Below are 24,270 nucleotides of genomic sequence, written 5' to 3' on the forward strand. Positions count from 1 at the left end.
TGGTGCATATAGGGCAAATAAGCTGTCTCTTGGGAGCCAGGCTAGTTTTGGCCATGTGATGCAGGAGAAAACCAAAAGGGTTTTAGGCCAAGGGCTCTTGCTTTTTCCAAACCAGCTCACAAATCTGGTGGCAGCATCTAAAATAGTAGAGCAAGAGTCCATCATTTGGCTGGCTCTAGGGTTCAGACATTACCTGTTCCCTCACATGCAGGAAATATGCAAGTGCCACACTTTTGCCCCTTTTTCATATTTCATGTCTGTTTTGATAGCAGATGATATGCAAAATTAGGTAGTAATTCAGACGGGAAGAGTGATTTTACTATAAAATGTGAAAAAAGCTATACTTTCAAGTGGGTTTCTGCTCTGTTGAAATATACCCGTCTCACTTCTCCTGAGACAGAAAGTCTCCCTCTTGTGGCAAAACAGAAGTAGTAAGGAAAAGAATTTTAATGACAGCACCAGTTACAATGAACTTCGTTGGATTTTATCCTGCCTGCATTAATTAGTGAAAGATCAGAACCAGAATAATGCCCGGTTAATTTAAAGATCATACATAGCAGAATATGATATTCTTTAGTAACTGCTAGAGGAATTTCAGGATCTATACCAGGCCTTTGTTAAATCTGTTTTTAACTTTATGAAGACAAATTTAAGTGATAGTAGTTGTATATTTGCATTTCAATGTAAGATTCAGTAGGAAATTTAATTCCACTGTAGAGTATTAGAAACCTAAGATATGTTCTTGATTTAATTCAAAGAATTCTGTCTTTTTTAGCCTACATGTCTGAGGTTCAGCAAAATTCATTGTTCAATGAGGGTTTGTGACAGTTGGCTTTTTCAATCACCGATAAAGCATTAGAGAGAATGGATAAAAATCCTCTAGGTAGAATGTCCCCACTGCAGATGGATTTTTAAAAATAAAAACCACCTTGACTTCTCCTTTGCAGGCAAAAATATTTTACTGAGAGAATGTTACTTTCTCTCAAATACATATATATATATACACGTGTGTGTGTATAAAAATAGTAGTAGTTTATTTTAGATAAGAAAAACAGTTCTCTGTTTCTCTGAAGTCTGTCTCTCTGAAGTTTATGGGCTGAAGCTGACAGCTTGTATCCTGAGGTTATTAAGACATATATAACTTTTTTATAATAGAAGTATCACATTTATGTCCCCTATATCTGTCAGTCCTCCCGTTTGATATATGCAAAGATACAATTCAGCTGTTCCAAGGAACATTTTTATGTGTAAATCAGACTATGGTATGTACATAGACATCTGTAATAATCTGGAACTTCATTTTTTGCAGCAAATTATCATAAATCTAATTGGAGTTTACACTGTTCTTTGTCTTTAAGCCTTGTGAGCAAGGACGTCATCTGAAGAGAATCCACTGGGTTGCCAACATTGGCACAGCTCTTAAGTTTCTAGAAGGAAGACGGGTAGGTTTGGTAGCACTTAGTCCTGGTTTTCCTGGATTATTTTTTTTTTCCTTCTTTTTTCCTTTATTTCCTTAAATGTATGATTTGTATCCAATTACATGTTCTTACTCTCCAAAATTTGAGATATGTATGCAGTCTTCAGTAATGTATAGGGTAAAACTTTTGTTGTTTATTTTTTTTTTTTAGTTAGAATCACCTTGAATGATCTCGTTCCTTTTTCTTTTTTTATGTACTCCTCAGCTCCTCATGTTCCCTACTTTTCTGTTGCTGTTCTTAGCAAAGAACAATGATCTTCAGTTCAGTGCAGGCATTCATTTATAATTAAAAGAATATAGATTTATGGACTTCACTAAGTTGTACATGCAAAACTCTACTCCCTGAAAGTACATATATGAAAATTTAGAACAGTGTGACCCCTTATTAGCCTGGCAGGACTTTAGACTAATTCCTGGATTGGTTCTGGTAATATCAATGCTGTGGCCATTTTGGAAATTAAACAGAATATTTTATAAATTTAACAAAAGACAGAAAACCTAAAAGCTCAGTGTGATCTAGGTATGAATATAAAATAAAAGCAGTCTACTTCAACCCTTTTTTCCTGGCTTTTCTCTCTCTGTATTGTAATGATTTGTATCTGTTTTTTTATTAGACTGAAGATATTTTGTTCTTCTAATTTCTGCAAATTAGTTATATTTTTATCAATGCAGGTGTAACACCTGATGAATTTTATGTCTACAGTACTGTACACCAGGAGTTAGGTTTTGGCATTCTTTCCCTCTCTTTAACCCTATGGCATATTCACCTAATTATATTTCTGTTACAGGGGAAACAGTCTTAGCAGATGCCTGTAGAAAGAAATCTGTAAGAGAACTTTTTTTAAACTGAAAAATGTATACCCAAAGTAAAGACAAATATATTCTCAAAGCAAAATCCATATTTAGCTCACAATTTGACTAGTTTATGTAGTACAGTTTGTTAATACAAACCATATCATATGGAGCCTGCAAGTGGAAGATTAGATACAGAGAGAGCCGCTTTCTGGTGAGACCTGTATAACCTAAGACAAGGCTGGGGTGATGAGCAAAAGCCATGCTTCCCTAGTTTAATGTCCAGTGTAGTGCTGACAACTTTGAACGACCCAGCTGAGATCCCAGAAATAATACAGTAGTGCAGCTAGATAACTGACCCTGCCGAGGATCAAGATAGATTGCCAGAAATAGAGCACTATATTTTTGCTTATGATATTTGAATATTTTTATCTGGACTTAGTTATTTGTGTATGGACTTTGTATCAATATATCAGATTTTCTTCTAGAGGGAGTTGGAAATATGCAGTGTGTCAGGTAGATCGGTGTGCAATAGCAGGTGGTCTCTAGGCTGAATCCAGCCTGAAGGATGCATCTATCCAGCCTGTAACGCAGGCAGTGATACTGTTCAGACCAGAAATGCCTCCTCAGCAGCTGAGTGCAGTCCCTGGTCTGTACTCAAAGGCGAAGGAAGGGATGGATGGCTGTGTGCAGTGCTTTGGGGAGCGCCAACAGGATCTTCTTCCTCCATGGGCTCTCCCATAAGTAAAGGTTATTACAGGTGTTAATCAACTTCCTATTTTCACTGTCCAAACAGACTTCTGCTACAGATTAACAGATATCATTTGGGACCAACCTGTTTATTTTGTGGTTTTAGAGCCTTTTTAATGGAGTATTAGACAAAGGTAACACAATAACTAGACTAGATAGGCTATGCTTCTGCAAATAGTAGCCTAATCAGAAGATTTCGCTGTGTCCTTGTAAATCTTCTGATCTCTAGTGCGTATAAGAAAAAACTCACTTTCTGGAAAAAGAAAAGCTTTTGTTAGAATTGGTCCAGCTGAGAGAATGAGATTCTTGTTATATTTTTCTTTAGGTACGTAATAGAAAATATTCGTTATTGACTGGTAGAGAGGCAAGCAATGTCAATTTTTCCGGAGTGTTGTCAGGTTTCTTGGAAATGATTGGAAATAAAACCTGTGGGGATTTCTCCTCCACCTCTTCCCAGGAAGCCTGTGGAGTTTTAATTTTGTAAAAAGCTTTGCAGCCCTGAACAACAATTTTTTGTTTGCTCTTGACATTATCTAGTGGCTTTCCAGCTGCTGCTTCAAGGAACTACAGTCTTGTATTTCTGTTTTGGGGAGACAAATGAGGTCACCTAAAGTAATTTTCCTGCTTTTCTTTGACCTCTGTCTATGAACCTGCTTGCAGTACATGAGCACTTTAGCAGCTCTTCATACTTATATCATGATTCATGGCAGACTCTCAGTTTTGCTGAGGAAAGAAGTATTAACATATTTCCTAATTTTCCAGTACTGCCTGGTTTATTCCATTTCCTTGAGCATTATCTACCTGTTAATTTCTTTATGATTTACTCTTTATCCCCTCCTTTACTGCCTTTTCTCTTATGAACTTATTTTAGGGTGATACTTCATTCAGACTATAGATTAGCATTTGGAGCTGAGTGTCATGGAATCTCTTCCTGTTTCTATTGATAAACTGCATGTGACCTTGGACAACTCATTTTTTCCTACTCTTTTCTTATTTAAAAATATCTATAATCAGGTTTGTCTTGCAAAGGAGCTTTAATCAGTGGTGGTAGTCAGTGGTAATATCCTTTCCAAAAAAAGGCTTTCTACTGGAAAACTGTGGCATTTTTTTTTTCCCTTATCTTTCTTTTACATTTCCACACACACCCCCTTTTCCTTTTCTTATTTATTCGTAAACTCGCTTTTATCTTTCCATTACAAATCTATTAGAATTATAGCAAGAAACTCCTGCATAATTTAAAATCTGTTACAGAGTATTTAATGTTTTCTTTATTGAGTTGTAAGATGTGCCTAAAATGTGCTTTCTTTGCATTATAAATTTTAATTAATGCATTTACCTAATAGTTAATAATTTAAAACTTATTTTTGTATCATCTTTTTCCCTTTGCTTTTCATGCTAGTCCATATACAGAGGATCTCCGGTTTGTACAATGGTTCTATGTAATTTTTATTGTTTTTTCTACTTGAAATTAATTTTTTTTCTATAAAAAATATCATGCAATGGTCTTAAAAATTTTTCTTTGCCTATAGCTATGCTTGTCTAAAAAGTGAAAATGCACCATTCAATGATTTTTGTAATTAAGAAATTTGTTGTGTGATTGCAAAAATGCATTAAAAATATAAAATCTATTTGAAATGCATTTCATAATTGTTATCATTCCTTGTGTGGGGGAGTAACACGTGTTTTCTTTTCTATATAGATTAAGCTTGTCAACATAAACTCAACTGATATTGCTGATGGCAGGCCTTCTATCGTGCTTGGCTTGGTGTGGACCATAATTTTATATTTTCAGGTACTATGCTTTTTATATTTCACTGTAGCTTGCTCAAGTAATGGTTCAGATCATCATTTCATATGAACTGGTGTAGTGCCACTCTTTCACCATAGCTAAGTTTCTTTATAATTAGCTGAGAATCTGATCCTCAGTAAAGCAACAGTTGATGATAGGGACGCTTCACGTTCAGTAAAATTAGATACTTGGTTTTGGATTGGTCTGGGCCTAGAATGGAGTTCCTTCACCACTGGAACATATTCTTCCACTTTTTCTGAAGAATATAATAGAGCTCCAAAAGAAAAGAATAGAATTGTGGATTCTTTGTACAAGTACCTTTAGCAACCTCAGTGATGATTGTGCTGTGTGTCTAATTCCAGTGTATGTGATGTCAGACAGTAATTATTTTCAGACAATATATGTAAACATGCTGATTTCACTAGGAAATGCAGATATTTGCAAGGACAAAATTTAGTTGTGAATGGTATAGATGGAGGGAGTTTGAATTTTTAAAGGAGAAATCATTTGCATTCTGTTGAAGTTAGGTGGGAGGGAAAAATCCTGTCCATATGAGTTAAAAAAATGAGTCACTGCTCAACAATTAAAAAAACCAACAGATTGTTGCTCTTCTTTATGGAGTTTTTTGGCTTTGGCTCTTTTTTAATGTAGCTTTCATGTTTCAGAGGTGTTGTTCTCCTAAGCACCAACCAGTGCAATGCCTCAGTGGTTCAGATCTCCTTCTCAGAAAAAAAGTTACCCAGAATGATATTAATATTTTTCTTTTAATTTATAGCTCATTGACATGAATGGGAAAATTATGCTTCTCAGAGCTACTGAAACTCTAGTTCTCTGCTACAGTTTTACTTGGTCATTTTTTGACCTTTCCTTTAATTGTGACAGGCAGAGACATCATTTTAACGTGAATGAAAGCAAAAATGAACGGTTCTCATTGTGGCAGACTCATTCTGGGATGTGACAAAACTTTGTTCTTTAAGTAGACAGCATAGACAATCTTGCAATGTCCTCTGGATATAACCTTTTTCATGTTAAAGAACCAAATTGTTAGTCAACTTGATGTTCTTAAAAGAGTCAAGTTAATGAAAGGCATGATGCAAATAACTGTCATACCCCCGTGGCAAGCACTACTAATGCACTTTGCCAGCAATACATTCACTATTCCTTCACAAGGTACCTCTAAGCAAAGCCACAATTGAATTTGTGCCAAAACAGAACAATGGCAAATAAAGAACTATCCAGATGAGGTCATTGAGGACACTTCCATTCTTTAATTAAGTGAGCCTCCTCTGAAATTAGTGGATTGTTTTATAATTTGAATTCAAGCTAAATGTAAGCCATTGTCTCCTATTTAAATGGTAATTTTTCATACTATATAACATGACACACTTGCATATTGTTCAAGCTGTAGGGCGTCAAGAAAGTCAATGATTGCTAGATCATCTCTACTTCTGAAATTAGGACCATTTTCTGCGTACATATATTAGTATTTTTGAAGCTATTTTAATGTACAGTTAAATAAAATACAGCATGTTAATCATAGCTTCTGCCCAACTTTATTTTTTCAGTTGGGTTAGAAAGTTATTTAAGGAACTGGTGAGAATTAAGAAGATTATCTGCCAACAATCCATTTTTTCCCCACAGATTGAAGAGCTTACCAGCAACCTCCCACAGCTGCAGTCGATGTCTAGCAGCGCTTCTTCTGTGGAGAGTGTTGTCAGCTCAGAGACTGCGAGTCCCCCAAGCAAACGGAAGGTGGTAACCAAGGTCCAAGGAAGTGCCAGGAAGGCTTTGTTAAAATGGATACAGTACACAGCAGCAAAGTAAGTAATCTAAAAAGAAACTGAATTTATATCTAAGTGCAAACTTTTTCTTCAGATTCTAAACACTCTTGGTTAGGGATTGTCCTTTTGCTCTGTATTTATGTAGCACCTCCCTGTGATCATATTCTTTTTGACAACCGAGGGTGCTAATTGTTGCCACCATACAACAAGCAAGTAATAAATAACAATTTGCATTAATTTTACAAGCAATCATATTTTATAGTTTCTGAACAGTGAATGGGATTATCTTTGACAGAACGAGGAACTGAAAGGGCAATTAGGTGTCTGAATGACAATGTGTTAGTCCTGCTGCCAAAATACTTGATGTGACAACGTGAGTCCCACACTGACTTAGCGTTCTTCAGTGACAGTGCTTGTAGAAGCACTGAATTCTGGCACTTGCTGTTGAAAGGCAGGTGATGAAAAATTATGAATACCCTTCTGCAATTTTGTGATGCAAGGACAAAACTACAAAAAAGGACCTGAATATTCATTCTTTTTAATCTATGTTCTTTTGGAGTTATTTCTTGCCATCTCTTATTAACTTAAGAACTTTCTCTTTTATTTGGTATAATTATCCCACATTTGCTCTGCTTCCAAAAAGGTATTTAAAAAAAAAAGCATAAATAACATCAAAGATATAATAGGAGTTTGATGACTTCCACAATAAGGAAATAAAAATCAAAAATATAAAAGAACAAAATGGATTTATTTTTTCAAATTATGGAATCACTGCTATTTGAAGAGATCAGTCATGTGCAAAATGTGGAGGTGAAGTGGTCAGTTATGGAATGGTGCCTGAAAGAAAAGAAATATAATTTTAAAGATACAGACTCTCTCCAATTACTGTAAATGCAGTAGTTTATAGTGCAGTACAGTCTAATTTGGCATTCTTCCTATTGCGCTGTTGTCAGTGAGAGACAGGCAACTGAAAGCGGTCAGCTGCCATTTCCACACATGTAAACAAGAAAAATACAAACATAAATGAAACTGTTCTTAGAGGAATACAGTTCATAAATGAAACTGTTAACGTCATTGGGAAGAGTAAGTAAAATGTATTGAAAGAAGCCTAGAGGAAGGATGGGACACTTTGCCTAGCCCTGCTTCACATTGTAATTTGCAAGGGCTAGCTCATTAAAGTCAGTGAAAGTGTTTCACTGATCACAGCGAGCTCTGAATGAAGCCTTCATTCAGTTACTGTTGCTGTGAACCTCCCAATGGCAACACTACGTCAGTGTCTGTGTGTCCTCAATGGAAGTTTGCATGCTTAAAGTAAAAAAACAGTAAAAAAACCTAAAAAAATACCTTTCAGAATTACTTTTAAAAGACACGGTCAGAAGTGTGATTCAGTTCTGACTACTTATTGTATGTTGCTATTTCTTGATCATTTGTGTTTATGTTTTAGTGGACGCATGAGTGTTTTGGGTGTATGAAAGTATAATATCACTCATGCTTTTGGTAAGAACCTAAAGAAATTCGTGTGTTACATCTTCACCTGAACAGCAGTGATGTCACTGTTCATGCTTTCCTTGTAAAAGATAACAGATTAATGCAGTCTTGGGTTTTTTTTTTCTTATGACGCTGATGTACCTAACTGAACTGCAGCAGTTATAATGGAGGGAGATGTGAAGTGCTTTATAGCGAGGGAGAGAATAGTGAATGGAGCTGCATGCATCCACAGCCTCTATATGCGTCACACAAGAACCTTGGGAGACTTGGGGCACTTCATTTGTTCAAAATACCATTGACTTAATGCCACTAGCAAGCCCAATGGAGACAAATAGAGTATGTATATGACAAAAACTCTTGGATCTTCACAGGCAGAAATGAGTTTGTGCAGTGGATGGATGGAGCTGTAGTCAACCTGATTAGCATTGCAGGAACAAAAGATGGCTTAGATTTAATGATGGGTAGCCACTGTGTGGAGCATCCTGTCTCCTCCCCTATTTCATCTAGTCCTGATGTTGTTGCAAGCCACTTTTTTTTTTTTTCTTCTTTCGTATTCTTTAGGCAAGTTGGAATTGAAATCAAAGATTTTGGACAAAGTTGGAGGAGTGGCGTTGCATTTCATTCCATTATTCATGCTATCCGCCCAAATTTAGTGGACATGGACAAAGTGAGAGGAAGATCAAATAGAGAAAACCTGGAAGAAGCCTTCACAATTGCAGAAGCAGAATTAGGAATTCCAAGGCTGCTTGATCCAGAAGGTACCTAATGCATAGTTGAAAAAAGTTTGTACTACTCGCATAGGTTAAATCAGATGTAGTAATTCATAGTGTTTAGACATTTAAGGAGCATTTTGTGCTATTCAGTTAAAAATTAATTTACCATGTTCTATACTTGTCTAGATGTGGATGTTGACAAGCCAGATGAAAAGTCTGTCATGACCTATGTAGCCCAGTTTTTGAAGTACTATCCTGATCCTCATCATACAGTGACCGATGTGCAGGAGAATGACGTAAGTTTTTCTCGCATAACTATACAAATCAGTTTATCATGAGGGGAGCTTTATAAATACATTTAATAGCTCTCAGAGTTTATTATGTTTCCTTTTGATGAGCACTTCAAGTGAAAAACAAGCACAATAAGAAAACTAGGAAAGGTTATCTAAGAGTAGAGGAACCGGTGTTTCAGATGTTTACTAGTGAATGAAGAAAATAGAATGGTGATCCTGCAGATGTTTCCCTGTTTTCAGCAGTAGGAGCCAAAAAGAACATAAACAGTTATTGTAGATAGAAGCAAGCCAGTAGATCCTGAAGTTCCCTAAGAGGTTTTCAAGCATAACACCGTTGAGATTGCAATAATTTGTTACCTGGAGCAATGCATCACTTCTGTTTCTATCACACTGTGTTTCTGCATAAGAACAAGAGTAGTCCAAGAGATTGCTTAGGTATAGTCTTTGGGCTTTTAGGCTCAGGTGGCAGTTACAATTCAGACACAGGTTTCTTTCTGTTGCACAGTGGTGTTTGACTATTTGCTCTAAGGAATTGTTTTCAGTGATGATTTTTTCTTGGGTTTTTTTTGTTTGTTTTGTGTATGCTCTAGTGCATTGGCTTTGCACTCGAGTGGCTATACTCAGTGATGCCAAGTGATCATGACTCACTTCCTAATCCTGATCATTTGCTTTCTTCATGGCAAACACAGGAAACACTGCTGAGACAATCTGCTCAGCTCCAGCAAGAGAGAAGGTGGAAGCCCTTTTTATCTGTGTTTCCTTGCATTCCCTACAGAGCTATATAAGAGCTTTGAAAGGAGTGAATCCTCTTCCTTATGGCTATGTGCAGCTAAGGCAGCTGTAGCTTTGCTCTCTGATTCCAGTGCCTGAGCGTTGGAATTTTTTATTTTCCTTGCTGCATCATTGGTCCGAGAACATGAGTGTGCTGATGCCACTGAGCAATGGGGCTGCTGAAGCAGGGAGGGTGAGCACTGAAGCCTCATTCTGTGGCCTGTGCCAGGCAAAGGCAGTCCTGTTGTCCCCATACCATGGCACATGATGCAGTTTCTGCTGCCAACAGCCTCGGCCAGGTCTGCTGCCTGTGCTGGGATTGGATTTTGAGAAACAGCCTCACCACCTTCTCCTGAGCTTTATGCAGAGATGATGCAGGAGAATGCAGGACTCAGCCACTCCATACTCTGCCTGCCTCTGGCTATACTCACAGAGAGCTGTGAAAGGGAAACTAATAAGTTGCCTCCAGAACTCCTAGTAAATTACTAGGAAGTGAAACAACACAAATTCATCAGTTTGACATGCTTAGCTCAAGGCCACTTCCTCTTCCTAGATATCACTGAGATATTCCAGTAGCAATCCTTGTGAATTTTGGTAGAACCACTGGTCCCCTGAGTGTCACAGTGCAGAAAATCAGTAACTTCCAGTCTTCAAGAAGAAAGTAAGAGTTCAACATTGCACTAAGTTTCTAATGTCGTCATTCTTCATTTTCCTGAGGAAGAAATATATTCCTTTTCACACCCCTAATGGAGTGGCAGTTTGAGACAAGCTCCACTTCTCCAGTGGAGTTTCCAGTCAAAAATAGCGATGGGGCCCTCAGATTTTTCTGACACAAATTCTGCTAATCCATCTCTGGAGAAATTATCCATCAGGCACTCTACACCTTGCTTCCTCCTGCTGTCCATCACAACTTTCAACGCCTGTGCCTCTGGTCATGGTACAAAATGGTGACAACATGGCATGTGATAGGTTGATGGGAAAGAGATCTGGATGGATCCAGGCCAGTAAGCAATGCACAAAAAGTCTCAGACCCCAAGTAATCACTGGTCCTGAAGCAGTGAAATACATAGAAAAAACCAGCACAATGCTTTCATCTGCTTGGAACTGGATAGATATCATTTCTCAAATGGCTAAACTTTCAGCACGCTTTGGTCTTTTGTTACTGTAAACTTTTGTATTTCTATCATATATCACAGAGAGAAGCTTACTTTCCACTCAACTGCCTTACTTATGACTTTTCAGGGAGAATCTGTCAACAGCTAATCAGATTTCTCATACTCAGAACTTGCATTTTAAGATATGTGATCTGTTCACAAGAAAATAATAATGATAGGTTTGGCAGACTTCAAATAAAAATTCCATCAAATGTTAGGACCTTAGTTTGCACAGTTCTGGAGGGAAGGGGAAAGAAGACAGGAGTTAATGTAGTTAATCCTGGTGACTACAGGATACCTAAGGAAACAAGATACCCAGATAATCCTTTGCAAAATAAGAGTGTCATTCATATTACATGATACTTATGGAGAGATTCTAGTGCTGAAAAACCAACAATGCAGTTTATAAATATACAGATATAAGTACCGTATTCCATATTTATACAGTATTTGGAAATTTGAAAAATTGAAAAAAAGTCTCAATCAAATGGTTTTTAATAAATATTTTGTGGAGGGTTTTTTTCACTGAGTGCTTTCACATCTTTTAGCCCAAATTCTTAATTGTGTATGGGTTGCTGGAAATTAGGCTAAAGATCATGTAAAACACCATGTTAAGTAGGGCTATCATAACAGCACATCCAAATTTATAGTATTGCCAGCAGGTGAAGGGAGGCGGTCAGCAGGTGAGGACACACCTGGAGCACTGTGTCCAGCTCTGGGCTCCTCAGTACCAGAGATCTGGACATATTGGAGGGTCCAATGAAGGGCCATAAGGATGATGAAGGGATTGGAACATCTGTCCTATGAGGAAAGGCTGAGAGAGCTGGGACGGTTCTGCCTGGAGAAGAGAAGTCTCAGAGGGATCTTATCAATGTGTATAAATACCTGAAGAGAGGGTGCAAAGAGGATGAAGCCAGGCTCTGTTCAGCAGTGTCCAGTGCCTGCACCAGAGGCAACTGAAACACAGGAGGTTCCCTCTGAACATCAGAAAAAGCTTTTTCACTGTGAGGGTGACTGAGCACTGGTACAAGTTGCCCAGAGAGGCATCTCTATCCTTGGAGGTGTTCAAAAGACGTGATCCTGGGCAACTGGCTCTAGATGTCCCTGCTTAAGCAGGGGGTTTGGACTAGATGACCTCCAGAGGGCACTTTCAACCTCAATCATTCTGTGATTTTGCAATTCTGAGATAATCTTTAAAAGCATAGTTTATATATTTAATATTTTTTTTAATGAAACAGCAACAGTAGAGGTCTTACAATGCAAGAGGAATGCTCTTTTCTAAATAGCATCATACAACAATGGAGATTTACATTCCTTTAAAAAAATGAAAAGTGGATCCTGTTTATAAGAGCAAAAACTATTTTCTTTAGTACTTATGGAAACATTCATGAACTTATCACTTTGCAAATTTAAGGGAAATCTCTTTGATAGAATAACTGCTTGGAATTATAGTATGGAAACTGATTTTCTTGACTACATAAGATTTTTAAGTGCCTTTTTTAAACCTCTTTCTGCACCTATGGTTATTCTAATATTCACCTTGCTAAATTAATTGACTGGAAAAAAATGTAAAGGAGTGAGCACTTCTGTCAGTGCACACTTGGCAGTGAACCAGATATGAGATATTTGCATACCTTTAATCCATTTAGATAGAAAACTCATTTATTATTTTTCAAGAAGTGTCGTCCACAAGTTCTGTTCTAGGTATACAAACATATGCAAGATCAGACCAAACATGTAAGATTCGTTACTTTTAAAATAGCCCTTTTGTGCTTTGTGGAAACCATGTAAAAGAATTGGATGCCCTTGTGATCACCATAGCTAACAACGCAAGGTAGAACAGTATCTGTTGCCTCTTTCTTCCCCTTTACTGTCCTGGAGTATCTATGTCCATCATAAAACTTTCCTTAGGAGTTTTTCATTTGGTTAGCTTAGTTATTTAGGACAGGATTCATCCATCTTTAAGAATCCAAAAGCTAAGTAGTTACACTCCACCTGTAACCAGCAAAAGACAGACACTTTTCCAGATGGCATCTTTCTTAAGATTGTGTCCTAAATAAACTGTCTTCTGGAAGTTTGTGTTGCATAGCATTTCAACAGAGTTAAAACTGTCACAGATGAATCATTCCCTTAGGTAATGATAGATAAAATGCTGTTGGCAGTTGATTGAGAAGAAATCCAAACATGCTTTATATTTTTGTGACTGGTATAATGCCCCTATTCTTAGCCTTTCTGTCTTCCCCCTGAAGTCTAGTATAAGGAAATGTGTATCAGAAAAATGTAGAATCTAGGTACCTGGGAGAGATAACCTTGCAAGACTCTATCCCTTAAACTGCTGGGGCACTTTTAATTTCTCGTTTTCCAGAATTAAACACTTCTAGGGTGTATTCCATCTCACCCTTGTTAAGTGCTTGCTGTAGAATGAGATGAGTTGGGCAACAGATGCTAGATGCAACTGTTTTTTTTTCCATCTGTCAAAAAGGACTGAAAGAGTGACTATCTGTCTCAGTTGCAGATGTCTCCATTCAGTTAGAAGAATCCTACTTGAGAGTGGAGTGTGTCTGGGTGGTTTTTGATGGTGGGTGGAAAGGATTTCTAACCCTTCCCCCCTGCACTCCAGCCAGCTCAGCTGCCACTGTGTTACATAGAATCACAGGATCGTAGGGGTTGGAAGGGACCTAAAGGTTTCCTTAAGATGTGTTGTCCACACAAGTTTCCTATTCATCTTCCCTCTTGATTCAATGCCCAATTGATAGGGAATTTTCACTAAAATTGGAGTGATGATTGAAGCTTATCCCTTATTTGTGGTAAGAGGGAACAGCTATTTGGATGTGCATTTCCAGAATTAAAAGGGATCTAATATCTAATATGTGAACTTGTGTAGTCAACGTATCTCAAAGAATCACAGTTACTCTAAGGTAAGTAACTATTTTTGCAGATAAAATAAACCACGTAGTGACTAGTAATCTGGAAATCAGATCTAATATGAAAACTACTTCACCAGATATGATACAGACACATTAACTTGATAATATTTTAAGTACATCTTGTATTCTTACACATGTAGCTCTTTTATTATTCTGTCTGGACTTTCTGCCTGCTTTGCTTTATTTTGTTTGCTTCTTTTTTTTTTTCCTTCTTCTTTTCCCATTTGTTTCATATTGCTAGGAACTTGAAGCAATCCCAACTTTTGTCATTTCTTTTATGAAATTTAAGGTAAGGTACATTGGCTTGCTAGCCTTATGTTAATCTTTCCAAAAAAGCAAATCAATGAACATAATGAGTCTAAGTCTACCTGCTTATGTGAGCTGACCCTAACAGCCTAATGCTAAATTTTGTAAATACTTTCACAAAAATATTATAGAAAAGCAAAACTTTCCTATAATAAATCTCAAACTATGCTTTTGATTTTCTTAAGTGTAGATATCAACACACAAAAAAATGGATTATAGATTGATGTTTCTACTCATCTAATCTCATTTTAGATGGATATTGTATGTCTTTAGGTTTATAGAGTAGATACTAGATTGTATATATGATTGTGTAAGTGGTATATGTGGACTGTGTGTTGGAAGGAGAGAGCATTCATGTGTAATTGCATGAGATGCACTGCTCCTTTTCATATAAATAATGATGTTTTTAAAACATACTTTTTGAATCATCTTGGACATTTAGATACTTGTAATTATCTAACATTAATGAGAGAAATTCAGAAATCTAACATGGAGTATTTGAAATGAACATTCAGAGCTGAAACTGGAAGACTGCAGAAGTCAATGTCTTGTGAAACAAGTAAAATTTGTCACTGTAGTCAGTCAATAGTATTTATAGTTTTACCTGATCCAATTAATTATCTTGGTGCCACACTCATTTTTGTGTGAGGGCTTGCTAAATAAGCAATAGGTTATTTTCAAGTAAGTATTGTCAAGGGTTCATCTCATATTATGCATATGTAACCTGTGGTATGTGTTGAAGTGAAGATTAATACTGATAGCAGAATTATTCCCATCTTCTCAATCCATTCAAGTAAGTTTGCGCAGCTTTAATGTGAGCTTGTACATTCTTAGCCTTACATGGCCCCAATGCGTTGCTGCTTAAACTAGAGAAGATTTGAAGTGGTAAAAGCTCTGTCAATTTCTTTATCTTGGTATAAATTCAGCGACAGAGGAAGCACTTCAAAGTATTTCTGATATGAAGTCTTTCTCTTTTTGTGCTCTGATGAGCAAGTAATTCAGAAGATAATCCTGTCACCTCCAACATCTTTATGGCAGCAGAGTTCCCCGATGTAAGAGGAATTTCCTGAGCAGCAACTGCAAAGCTCTTCCACTGATTTACTGTCTGCTTTTACAGGGAGGCATTAATAGCTCATCCCTGAAGATAATGCTTGGCCCAGCATTCACCATGCATCTGTGGTACTGTTATCAGTGAACGTTTCACACATATACATCCAGTGACACATATATGTAAGCCAGAGTTTTCAAAAGGAATAGCATAATTAATTGAATTCATTTATAAACATTTGCAGAGACTTGATTTTCTCAGAACATAGGCAATATAATTGTTCAACATCCCTGAAAATGAGGTGACTTTTTTTTTTTTAGATTAAAAAGCTCATATTTGAAAATTCTATCCTGCCTGTGATTGAGGATTTGAACAGTTCACCTGGTGTATAATAACATATTAGAAAACCTAACAAAGTACTCTTTTTACAGTCCATAATTAAGTTTCTCATGAAACACAGATGTGTATTTTTAGCTCTTCAAACACCAAAGTATTCTGTATTATGTAATTTTCAAGTTAACTCTGGCATATCAGTTAATAAAATAAAGTTTTGACTTCGGTCTGAGCTGAAAACTTTCTATGTAAATTTAAATTGTACTCGGTTATCATACTGGATACTGATATGCTTTTCTCTAATTACCTTCTTTGATGGTCTTTGGCAGTTGAGTGCTCCAGTTCCGTTCATCTCTGTAAATCAGTGAATATTCGTAGAATGGTGTTAGGATAAATTAACACTTTAAAATGCTGTTTGGAAGTAGTCTTCAGAAAATAAGTCATAGTGGCTTAGATAAATTGAAATAAAGAGGATTAGAGATCAATGATCCTCTTGCTGGAGGAAGCACAAATAGTTATAATTATCCTAGATAACTTTTCTTTGATGGTTTATGTTCTGATCTGTATGCTACTTCAGATGTGCAGGCTTTAGAAAATAGTTTACATTTCTGTAAGAATATCCTTTTGAGACTTTTTTACTAAGAGTAAGAACCGCTAGGCACTAATGACAGTCTTGTTTTAGGAATGATATCTCATTAAACCTGGAGGTGGTGGTGACAGGTGCCCTGGTCTCTAAGAAAGTGAATCTTTTACATCAGTTGCCTGAACTGAGACTTTAAAATGTTTTTGTATCAGCAAAGGACCACAGAACCAGGTTTGCAGGTGATAAGCATTGCACTGAACTGGAAACCTGTGAAAATGTATGAATAAATAAATAAAATGAGTTAAGAATTCTCTCTTCTTATATTCTTCTAGTCATAGGGGAGTAGTCTTGGCTTTTCTGTTTTTCTCAAAGAATCTTGATGTTATTTTTCCACACACAGAGCCAACTGTCAGACCAGAAGAGTAGAACTTTATTTTACTTCTCTATATTTAAATTATTTGAGAAGTCAAGGAAATCCCAGCATTACATACAGCTGGAGCAGTGAAATGTCATACGTGTCCTGTACTGTTTCTCAGGTACCAGCTTTTGGCCAGTGTCAGAAGACAGGAGCATGAGCTATAGTGAACTTTGTTCCAGCACAGCTGCTGTAATATCATGTTAACCTTGCTGCAACTACCCAGCTAAGAATTTGCTTAGTGACTTAACAGATATAATACCTGTGATATTTGCACAATTTATTATGTAAATTCTGTGCAGCCAACCACCATTGGTGTGAGTAGAGGATCAGTAAGAGAGTTAGTAGAAATACATCAAAGAAGGGTTCCTTTCCTATCCGAGGATCCTGTCCTTTCCTCAGCTGAAATGAAGCAATAGCTCTATACTTTTAAAATGGTTAAGGGAGATTATATTTTACATACTTGAGTCAGCTTTCAGAGAAAGGAACCACAATTGGCTCCTTTCCCAGGGTCTTTTCTCAAAAGAATGCTGTTTCTTAAATACAGTTAGTGGCTCTTCTTTTTTATCATATGGTCCATTTTTTCTTCTCTCATGTAATGCTTGAAACTTAATCACTCATTTTAGGTGATTAACTCATATGATGTGGTGTTGCACTTGTTCGCTGTAATAGATCTGTTTCTGACAAATTTTACTGTGATATGGCTTCTTTGGTTTCAAAGTGCAGCTTCTGATTAAGAGCCAGCACATATGGATCATTGGCTGGAAATCTAAGACGGACACTTGTATTATGTTTGATTAGCCTGCTTACACAGTGCACAAAAAAACCCCCTTTTTTGTTGTCTGCTAACCCTATCATATAACATGCTCACAGACCTGAGATTTCCTGTTAGTATTTTTCCTGTTAGTATTTTTCTGTTCACTGCCAGGTCGCTGAATTCTGCAGAGAACTTTGCAGCCTTGCAAAGCACCAGTGCCATGACAGACTCAAGTGTTAAAGCAAAACTGTAAAACAAATACGCTGTTTTTGAAAGCCATAAACTGGCATGGAAGGAAAAGAAACTGAATACAATCGGGTTTTCTTTATTTATTTTCATTTTCTGTGTTTAAACATTGTCTATCAAATTATTTTGCCAACTTCTGAACTTGGAGCTTGATACCAAGGATTGCCCTAAGTCACTCAGCAAATACCTTTTATCTTAAGCAATAGCAGACCAGATAATAGAATGGTGGCAAAAGATGATAAAATCCACTCTTGTCTCAGCTCAATTAACTTTTACTGAAAATTGACTCTGAAAATATGCAGAAGACTAAAATTAGCTGTTGAGATATATTTAAAGGACTTTGTGTTAATTTAACATCAGATGAGAACTGCAAGTAATATCTCTGACACTGCAATGTCCCAAATTGTCATGGTTTCACCACTGTAAGACATATCTAAATGTTGAGTTCTTCTCTAATGGAAAGGAAGACTGTATGAAGATAAGTGATGAGAGAGTTTGGCCCAGATGTTCATGACCTTGACTTGCTAGAGAGATGTTAATATCTGGACTATATCTGACACCTCTACTAATGGGATGAAATGTTTTTTCTGTGTGTGTGATTGTACTAAATCATAGAAGGAAGATAGACTGATGCTGAGAGACCTAAAAGTGTGGGCAGAACAATTTGAAAGAGACATAGCCCGAGCACAGGTGGCAGAAACAAGCTTACAGGAGAAATATCAGGTAAGCAGCAGGGAAAAATTTGTATAAGATATTATTATCATCATTACGTATAACGTGCTGCAGTACTTTATGCAATCTGTATATATGCAAGTCGATACATTGTAGTTTAAAGAAATAAGGACACAAATTGTCTTGCCTTTTATTGGTGGAGGAATTATAATGTCAGCTCCGGCTTTGCTACCTAGAGCAGTACACAGATGGTTTGCCTAACACAGAGCTTTTTCTAGCAGTGTGAAGAAGGACTGTCCTAGTTAGAAGTGAGCATGTGTTTGTACAGTCCTTCCAGATCCTGCATGATGCTCAGATGGGAGGTATGACTGAAGGCTGGATGAGGTGACAGGTGGAGAGGACAGGGCTTTGAGCTTTGTTTATTTCCCAAAGGTTAATATGTAATTTTGCAATATAAATTTTGGCCCAAACGTTCTCCTGAAGCTTGGGAGTTTTCTAAACTAGTTTATTTAATCAATTATTAGCCACTAGTTTATTTAATCAATTATTATTTCCTTTCATATAGGATTCAGGTATTTGATCACTGAAGGAAAATACAAAAACCCTACCTATATTTCCCCAGAGGATTCTAGAGTTTCTTAAAACCTTTAATAAAATGCATTCCAGTGTAAATATGGAAGTTTACTGCTCCTACTCTTTGGGAAGGATTAGGACTTCTATCAGTACAAAATTGTCATAGATTGTAGAACTTCATAAAAGTTGAAGAATTTCATTCTTTGACTCTGTACTACATTGATTTGATTTTCTCTTTGTGCAGTCATTTAAGCATTTCAGAGTACAATATGATGTAAAAAGGAAACAGATTGAACTTGTAACCCAGTCATTAAGGAAAGATGGTAAATTATCACTTGATCAGGCTATGGTGAAGCAAGCATGGGACAGAGTTACTTCCAGGGTAAGTTGAAAATTATTATTCTATATGTTTTTTAGTAAATGAAGGATGAGGATGTAAAAGCATTTAGACACCTGTTTGCTATTGATTTTATTAGGCATTAGAAACCTAGAAATGGAACAAATTTCTGGCACTGTTGAATTATTTTGCATTTATTCTGAGAACATTTACTTTAATATTGTTCAAAGACACAATATGAACTTTAAGAAAAGGACTATCCTTTGAGGTTTCCCTTTATTTAAAAGTGTGTTTACATTGCTTAGCCAAGTTCAAAACTTTCTTGATAAAAAGAAAAGCATGTGCAATGCCCCTTCAAAATGCAATGTTTTCATGTAAATTGCTAGTTATCTGAGAAATTCTAATACAACATTTTTAATATAACTAAAAAAAGTTTCTGTGTAATTCTTAATACTTTATCAATAAATGAGGCTTTAATGCTATTTTTGACCAGGTTGCAATAGTAATAAATTAATATTAGTATTTGTGATAGTGATTTTGTAATAATTAAATGAAAAAACCCAAATGAGTTATAGTGTTTGTGCCAAATAAAAAAAATCCATTAATATACACTGAGTATTAATGATTTAATAATGTCTTATCTCATGTATTTAACAGAGGACCTGTTTAAAAATATTCTGGAGTTTTGACATAATTTTCATTCTTGTAACTGGGATTGCCAATATGACACAGTATTTTACTGCTATAGCCTCAACGCCATAGTCCTTTGAGACTCATTCGCACTTTACACAAATATGTTCAAAAATAGAGATAAAAAGATTTTATGAAAGAGCATAAAATAAATTACAGCAGGAGAAAGAAGGTCTCACATCTCTTACTGTGCCTATTAACTGATGAAATGCCAGTTCATTATCATTTCAGTTGTTCCAGTTTATATGTGGTCAGTTCTGTAACTCAGTTACCATTCTGGAAGGGAAGCACATGAATCAACAAATCCTTATAGAGGTTTTGTTGCCTGTGAGAATGCTATAATTTCAGAACTGATGTGAAGTAGTACACCTAGGTTTGTCTCAAACATACTCTGTTATGTAGCGTTTTGGTCTTACAGTATAAAGTCTGATTTTTCTCAAGATACTTGTTTGTATAATTAAGCAAGGAAGGAATTTCAATCCTCTTTCTTTTATTTCCTAGCTAGTTGATTGGCACAGACACCTTGATAAATCTCTTCCTGCACCTCTGGGTACCATAGGTGCTTGGCTCTACAGAGCAGAGGCTGCTCTGAGAGAAGAAGTAACTGTTCAGCAAGTTCATGAGGAAACAGCAAATACAATACATCGGAAGCTTGAACAACATAAGGTAGATCTACATGCATTCATTCTGTGCATCATATTTGATTGTTTCTAAAGCTGTAAATGACCCATACTATACAAAGAAAGATTATTATTTCTATTTTCTGTGGGTGGTTCCCATCTTGATGGTAGCTAAAGCTTAGGTGTCTTTTAGTGATGACTTGAACTGTGATATCTGTGTATCTTACAAGTAGTGTTCAAAATTGCTTTTGCATGTTCCTGCTTCTTCTGTCTGAAAGATATCAGGTATTAATTTTCAATTATTCCTCTGTTCTAGTATTGCTGTTGGGTAAAATTCCATGGGGAGTTCATAAGTTGGGTACATTCTTCAACCAATATGAACTCATTAGGTGTAACAGGAGAGAGAGAGAGAGCGCAAACATACTAAGGGTGCTGGTAGGCAGTGCAGGTGATATACGCTGGGGGGAAAGACTAGAATGAAGTGAATTTTCATAGTGTTGTGATGACAAATAGCGTGAGAAGTCCCCTCTGCCGTGGTAAACAGGAAACTTTTCCAGATGAATTTAAATACCTTTGCCATTATTCTCTGCTGAGTCCGAGTTCTCATTTAAAATCAAAACGGTGAGGATTATGCATTTACGTAATATATACATATGAGAAAAATATAGACAGAAATTGTTAGTGAGAGGATATAAGAAACTGAACCAGTGAATATGATAGAGAAGTTAAAAACATGATGTAGAAAAAGGCGGCACTTGCAACAGTAAGACTGTATTTTATATTGGGGTTTTTTGCTATTGCTACTGTTTTAAAACTTGATCCTAGTTTTGTTACTTTTGTGTTTTGGTTATCGGTGGGGGATTTTATTAAAAAATAATGCCATATAATGAAAAGCTGGTAAGTTTCACGGTCATCTTGGAATAGCTGTGGCAGACAATGGTGGTTTATCTGAAAGATCGGTTGGGTCTTCTGATTACTCGTTATTAGAACAGTGGCAGCTCTTCTAACTTAAGTGGTAGCTAATAAAATTTAACCAAAACAAAATATTAAAATCTATCAGGAAGACATTGCTTTCTTTCAAGTTTAGTCTCTTGTAATGCTAAATTTCATTAGTTTTCATATTAACATCAAATGTTCCAGGATTCATAAGATTGTTTAAACAAAGTCAAACATATTTGTTCTTATAATGTGAACACTATAGACCTCCTTTAGATACATTCATAAGGAACAGAAAAGAGTGTGTCCTAAGCTGTCTTTTCTTTGCATCAGAAATACTATGGTGAGGGATTTCTATGCCAACAAATAAACTTTGATTTAGGTTAGTCTGTGCCAGGGAAGTTTTCCCATGGGAGTGGGACGAGGAAAGCTTAAAGAAAAACGTGTAATTATGTCTGTTCCTGGAGGTTTTTTTTGTCACTCAGATTTGCATTGATGAATCCTAATGTGCTATTGGATAGTACCAGAAATGCATTAGTGGGGATTTTTTTTCAGTCCTTGTTTCCTAGGAAATTGTTGGGGTTTGTTTGTTATGGTTTTGTTCAAATAATATAATCACTTTCTCTATATCTTTGTGTCATCTGACAATGGCTTATTTTAGTGAACTTTATAGCTTACGGCCATTTTGAAGCTAGTAGAATATGTACCAGTTTGTTTAGACAAACCTTCATGGAATCAGGGAAGCGCTGAAGTTTATTTTAGTTAATATTGCTGCCAAGATCCAGAAATTAAGGACGGTGTCTGTGCTTGTTGAAAGTCATTTTGAAGAACAGGATTTCACTTCATGAGAACACTATATCAAAGTTTTCATGGGCTTCCAGCTGATGATGGATAAAACTACTGGGGTTTATTTTGACTTACCAATGTACGTTAGGGGCATCCCTTTTCGTCTGGCAAAGTCTCAAATACAGCTAGCTGAGATACTTGTTTCAAATCGTTCCTCTATATGAGAGTATGTTAGTCACAGGATACCTGCCCTCAGTGGAGATTTTGCCATGGTAAAATCAGCGCTTCACTTACATCTGAGAAAGCCTAGTTCATTCCTCTTCACAACAAGGTTTTGGCTGAAGTGGAAAACAGTGAAAATATAGGTGGATTGATGGGGATGGTGGGACCATTTGGTGAGCTGAGCCAGTAATTACCATTAATTTCTGCTGTGCAAACACTGGGACACTGGGGAGAAACCCTTCTTCAGCCCACAGGAATAAGTAGACATCTGTGATCAATACACAAGCCTGCATTTTGTTTCCCCAAGTGAGAAAGGGGGGACATTTGTATGATTTTTTTTTTTTTTTTTTGCTAATAGGCTTCTGAGCAGTTTGTGCCAGGAGCTGTCGGTATGCAGTAAAATACTCACTGTTCTGTGTCCTCTCAGCCACTGGGGACTTGACGTGTTATTGTTACGGTATCTCTTCAAAGACTACTGCCAGTCATTCATTTTAATATGTAATCTCCAGGAAGCCGTTTGAAGTGGTGTTGCTTAGTTACAGTTGAAATGTGCTCTGCTGTAAGGTTTTTGCGGGTACAGTTCCTACCACAGGAACACAGGTCGGGTACCACATTCTGCATTCATTCTTGTAATATAGAGAGAGTGATGTGAAATCGTTTGATGCTGGAAGTGTGGAAAGTTCACTGAATATTGGATATGTACTTACATAAGGAGCTATGGATCTTCTGCCTATATATAGCGGAGTAGATTAGTTTCTGAAAATTTGAATCTATACTTTATAAAGGTTGGTATCTGTTCTAAAGATGTAAAGAGTAAATTTAGCAAGATTATGCTGTTGTGATGTTAGAATATTTGCAGACTGCATTTCAGGGATTATTTAATGCAGTTAAGAGTTCTTGTTTTGTTAAGCTTTTGCAGTGTATCTTCTGTTTTGAAATCTTCCATAATTGTTAGAAGCAGCTTTAGCAGAGCATCTTATAAGGGGGTTCCCTTTGTAAATGCTTCTGTGGTATGCATAACCTTGCATGCAAATGTGAGAGCATGATCAAATAGTTAACTACATTGAGTCATCAGTGCAGGCTTAAAATTGTGCTTATTAGTTAGATAGCCTCCTGTGAGCCTTCTCTGTCTCTCTCTCTCTCACCCCTCCTCCCCCCTCCTTCCCCCTCCTTCCCCGTCTCAATCTCTCTCTTTCTTGAAATTAAATCAGGATCTGCTGAAAAACATAGATGGTCACAAAAAAGCATTCCATGAGATCCACGGGGCCAGGTCTGTTAATGGAGTGCCTGTTCCACCTGATCAATTAGAGGATATGGCAGAAAGGTAAGGCTTTTAATCTGAAATAAAAATCCTCTGTGAATTAAAGGGAACCTGTTTGCTTTTTAATCAGTTCATGTAGAAATCATTGTCTAGCTATGTTTCTCTGTGGCAAGCATGAAAAAAATGGAAGGAAAGACCTCCTAGAATATACATAAAAATATACCAAAAAGCCTGATACTTTAAAGATTGATGAGAATCAAAATAAGCTATGGGTTTTAGAAGGGAATACTTTTTTACATTTTGATCCTGTTATTACTTGTCTCTGGAAGAAATGTTATGTAAGAACAGCCAGGATGCATGTGAAAAAAAGATAAGAAAAATGACTTTGCAAAACTTAGTAACAGATGTAAACTGCTGATTTCTATGAATAAACAGTAATGTAATTAATTTATTATTCAAAAGCAGCCATCAGAATGATCATCATGCATAATTAAATGCTTATAGACTCTGAATTAGGTGAGATATTAAAAAAAAAATCTGATCTTTAACT

The 24,270-nt window shown here is 36.5% G+C and overlaps 1 protein-coding gene across 1 annotated transcript in view; it reads left to right on the forward strand.

Moving 5' to 3' along the window:
• SYNE1 (spectrin repeat containing nuclear envelope protein 1) overlaps nt 1-24,270 on the forward strand; it is a 255,963-nt gene that overhangs the window by 12,777 nt on the left and 218,916 nt on the right. Inside the window, exons 4-13 of the mRNA XM_074162789.1 lie at nt 1,359-1,442; nt 4,419-4,439; nt 4,719-4,811; nt 6,450-6,628; nt 8,639-8,835; nt 8,977-9,086; nt 18,239-18,346; nt 19,113-19,250; nt 20,397-20,561; nt 23,671-23,783. Coding sequence (XP_074018890.1) covers nt 1,359-1,442; nt 4,419-4,439; nt 4,719-4,811; nt 6,450-6,628; nt 8,639-8,835; nt 8,977-9,086; nt 18,239-18,346; nt 19,113-19,250; nt 20,397-20,561; nt 23,671-23,783 — 1,208 coding nt within the window. The remainder of the gene's footprint in view (nt 1-1,358; nt 1,443-4,418; nt 4,440-4,718; nt 4,812-6,449; nt 6,629-8,638; nt 8,836-8,976; nt 9,087-18,238; nt 18,347-19,112; nt 19,251-20,396; nt 20,562-23,670; nt 23,784-24,270) is intronic.

The sequence above is a fragment of the Numenius arquata genome, chromosome 2 (genome assembly GCF_964106895.1).
Source record: "Numenius arquata chromosome 2, bNumArq3.hap1.1, whole genome shotgun sequence".
Taxonomy (NCBI): Eukaryota; Metazoa; Chordata; class Aves; order Charadriiformes; family Scolopacidae; genus Numenius; species Numenius arquata.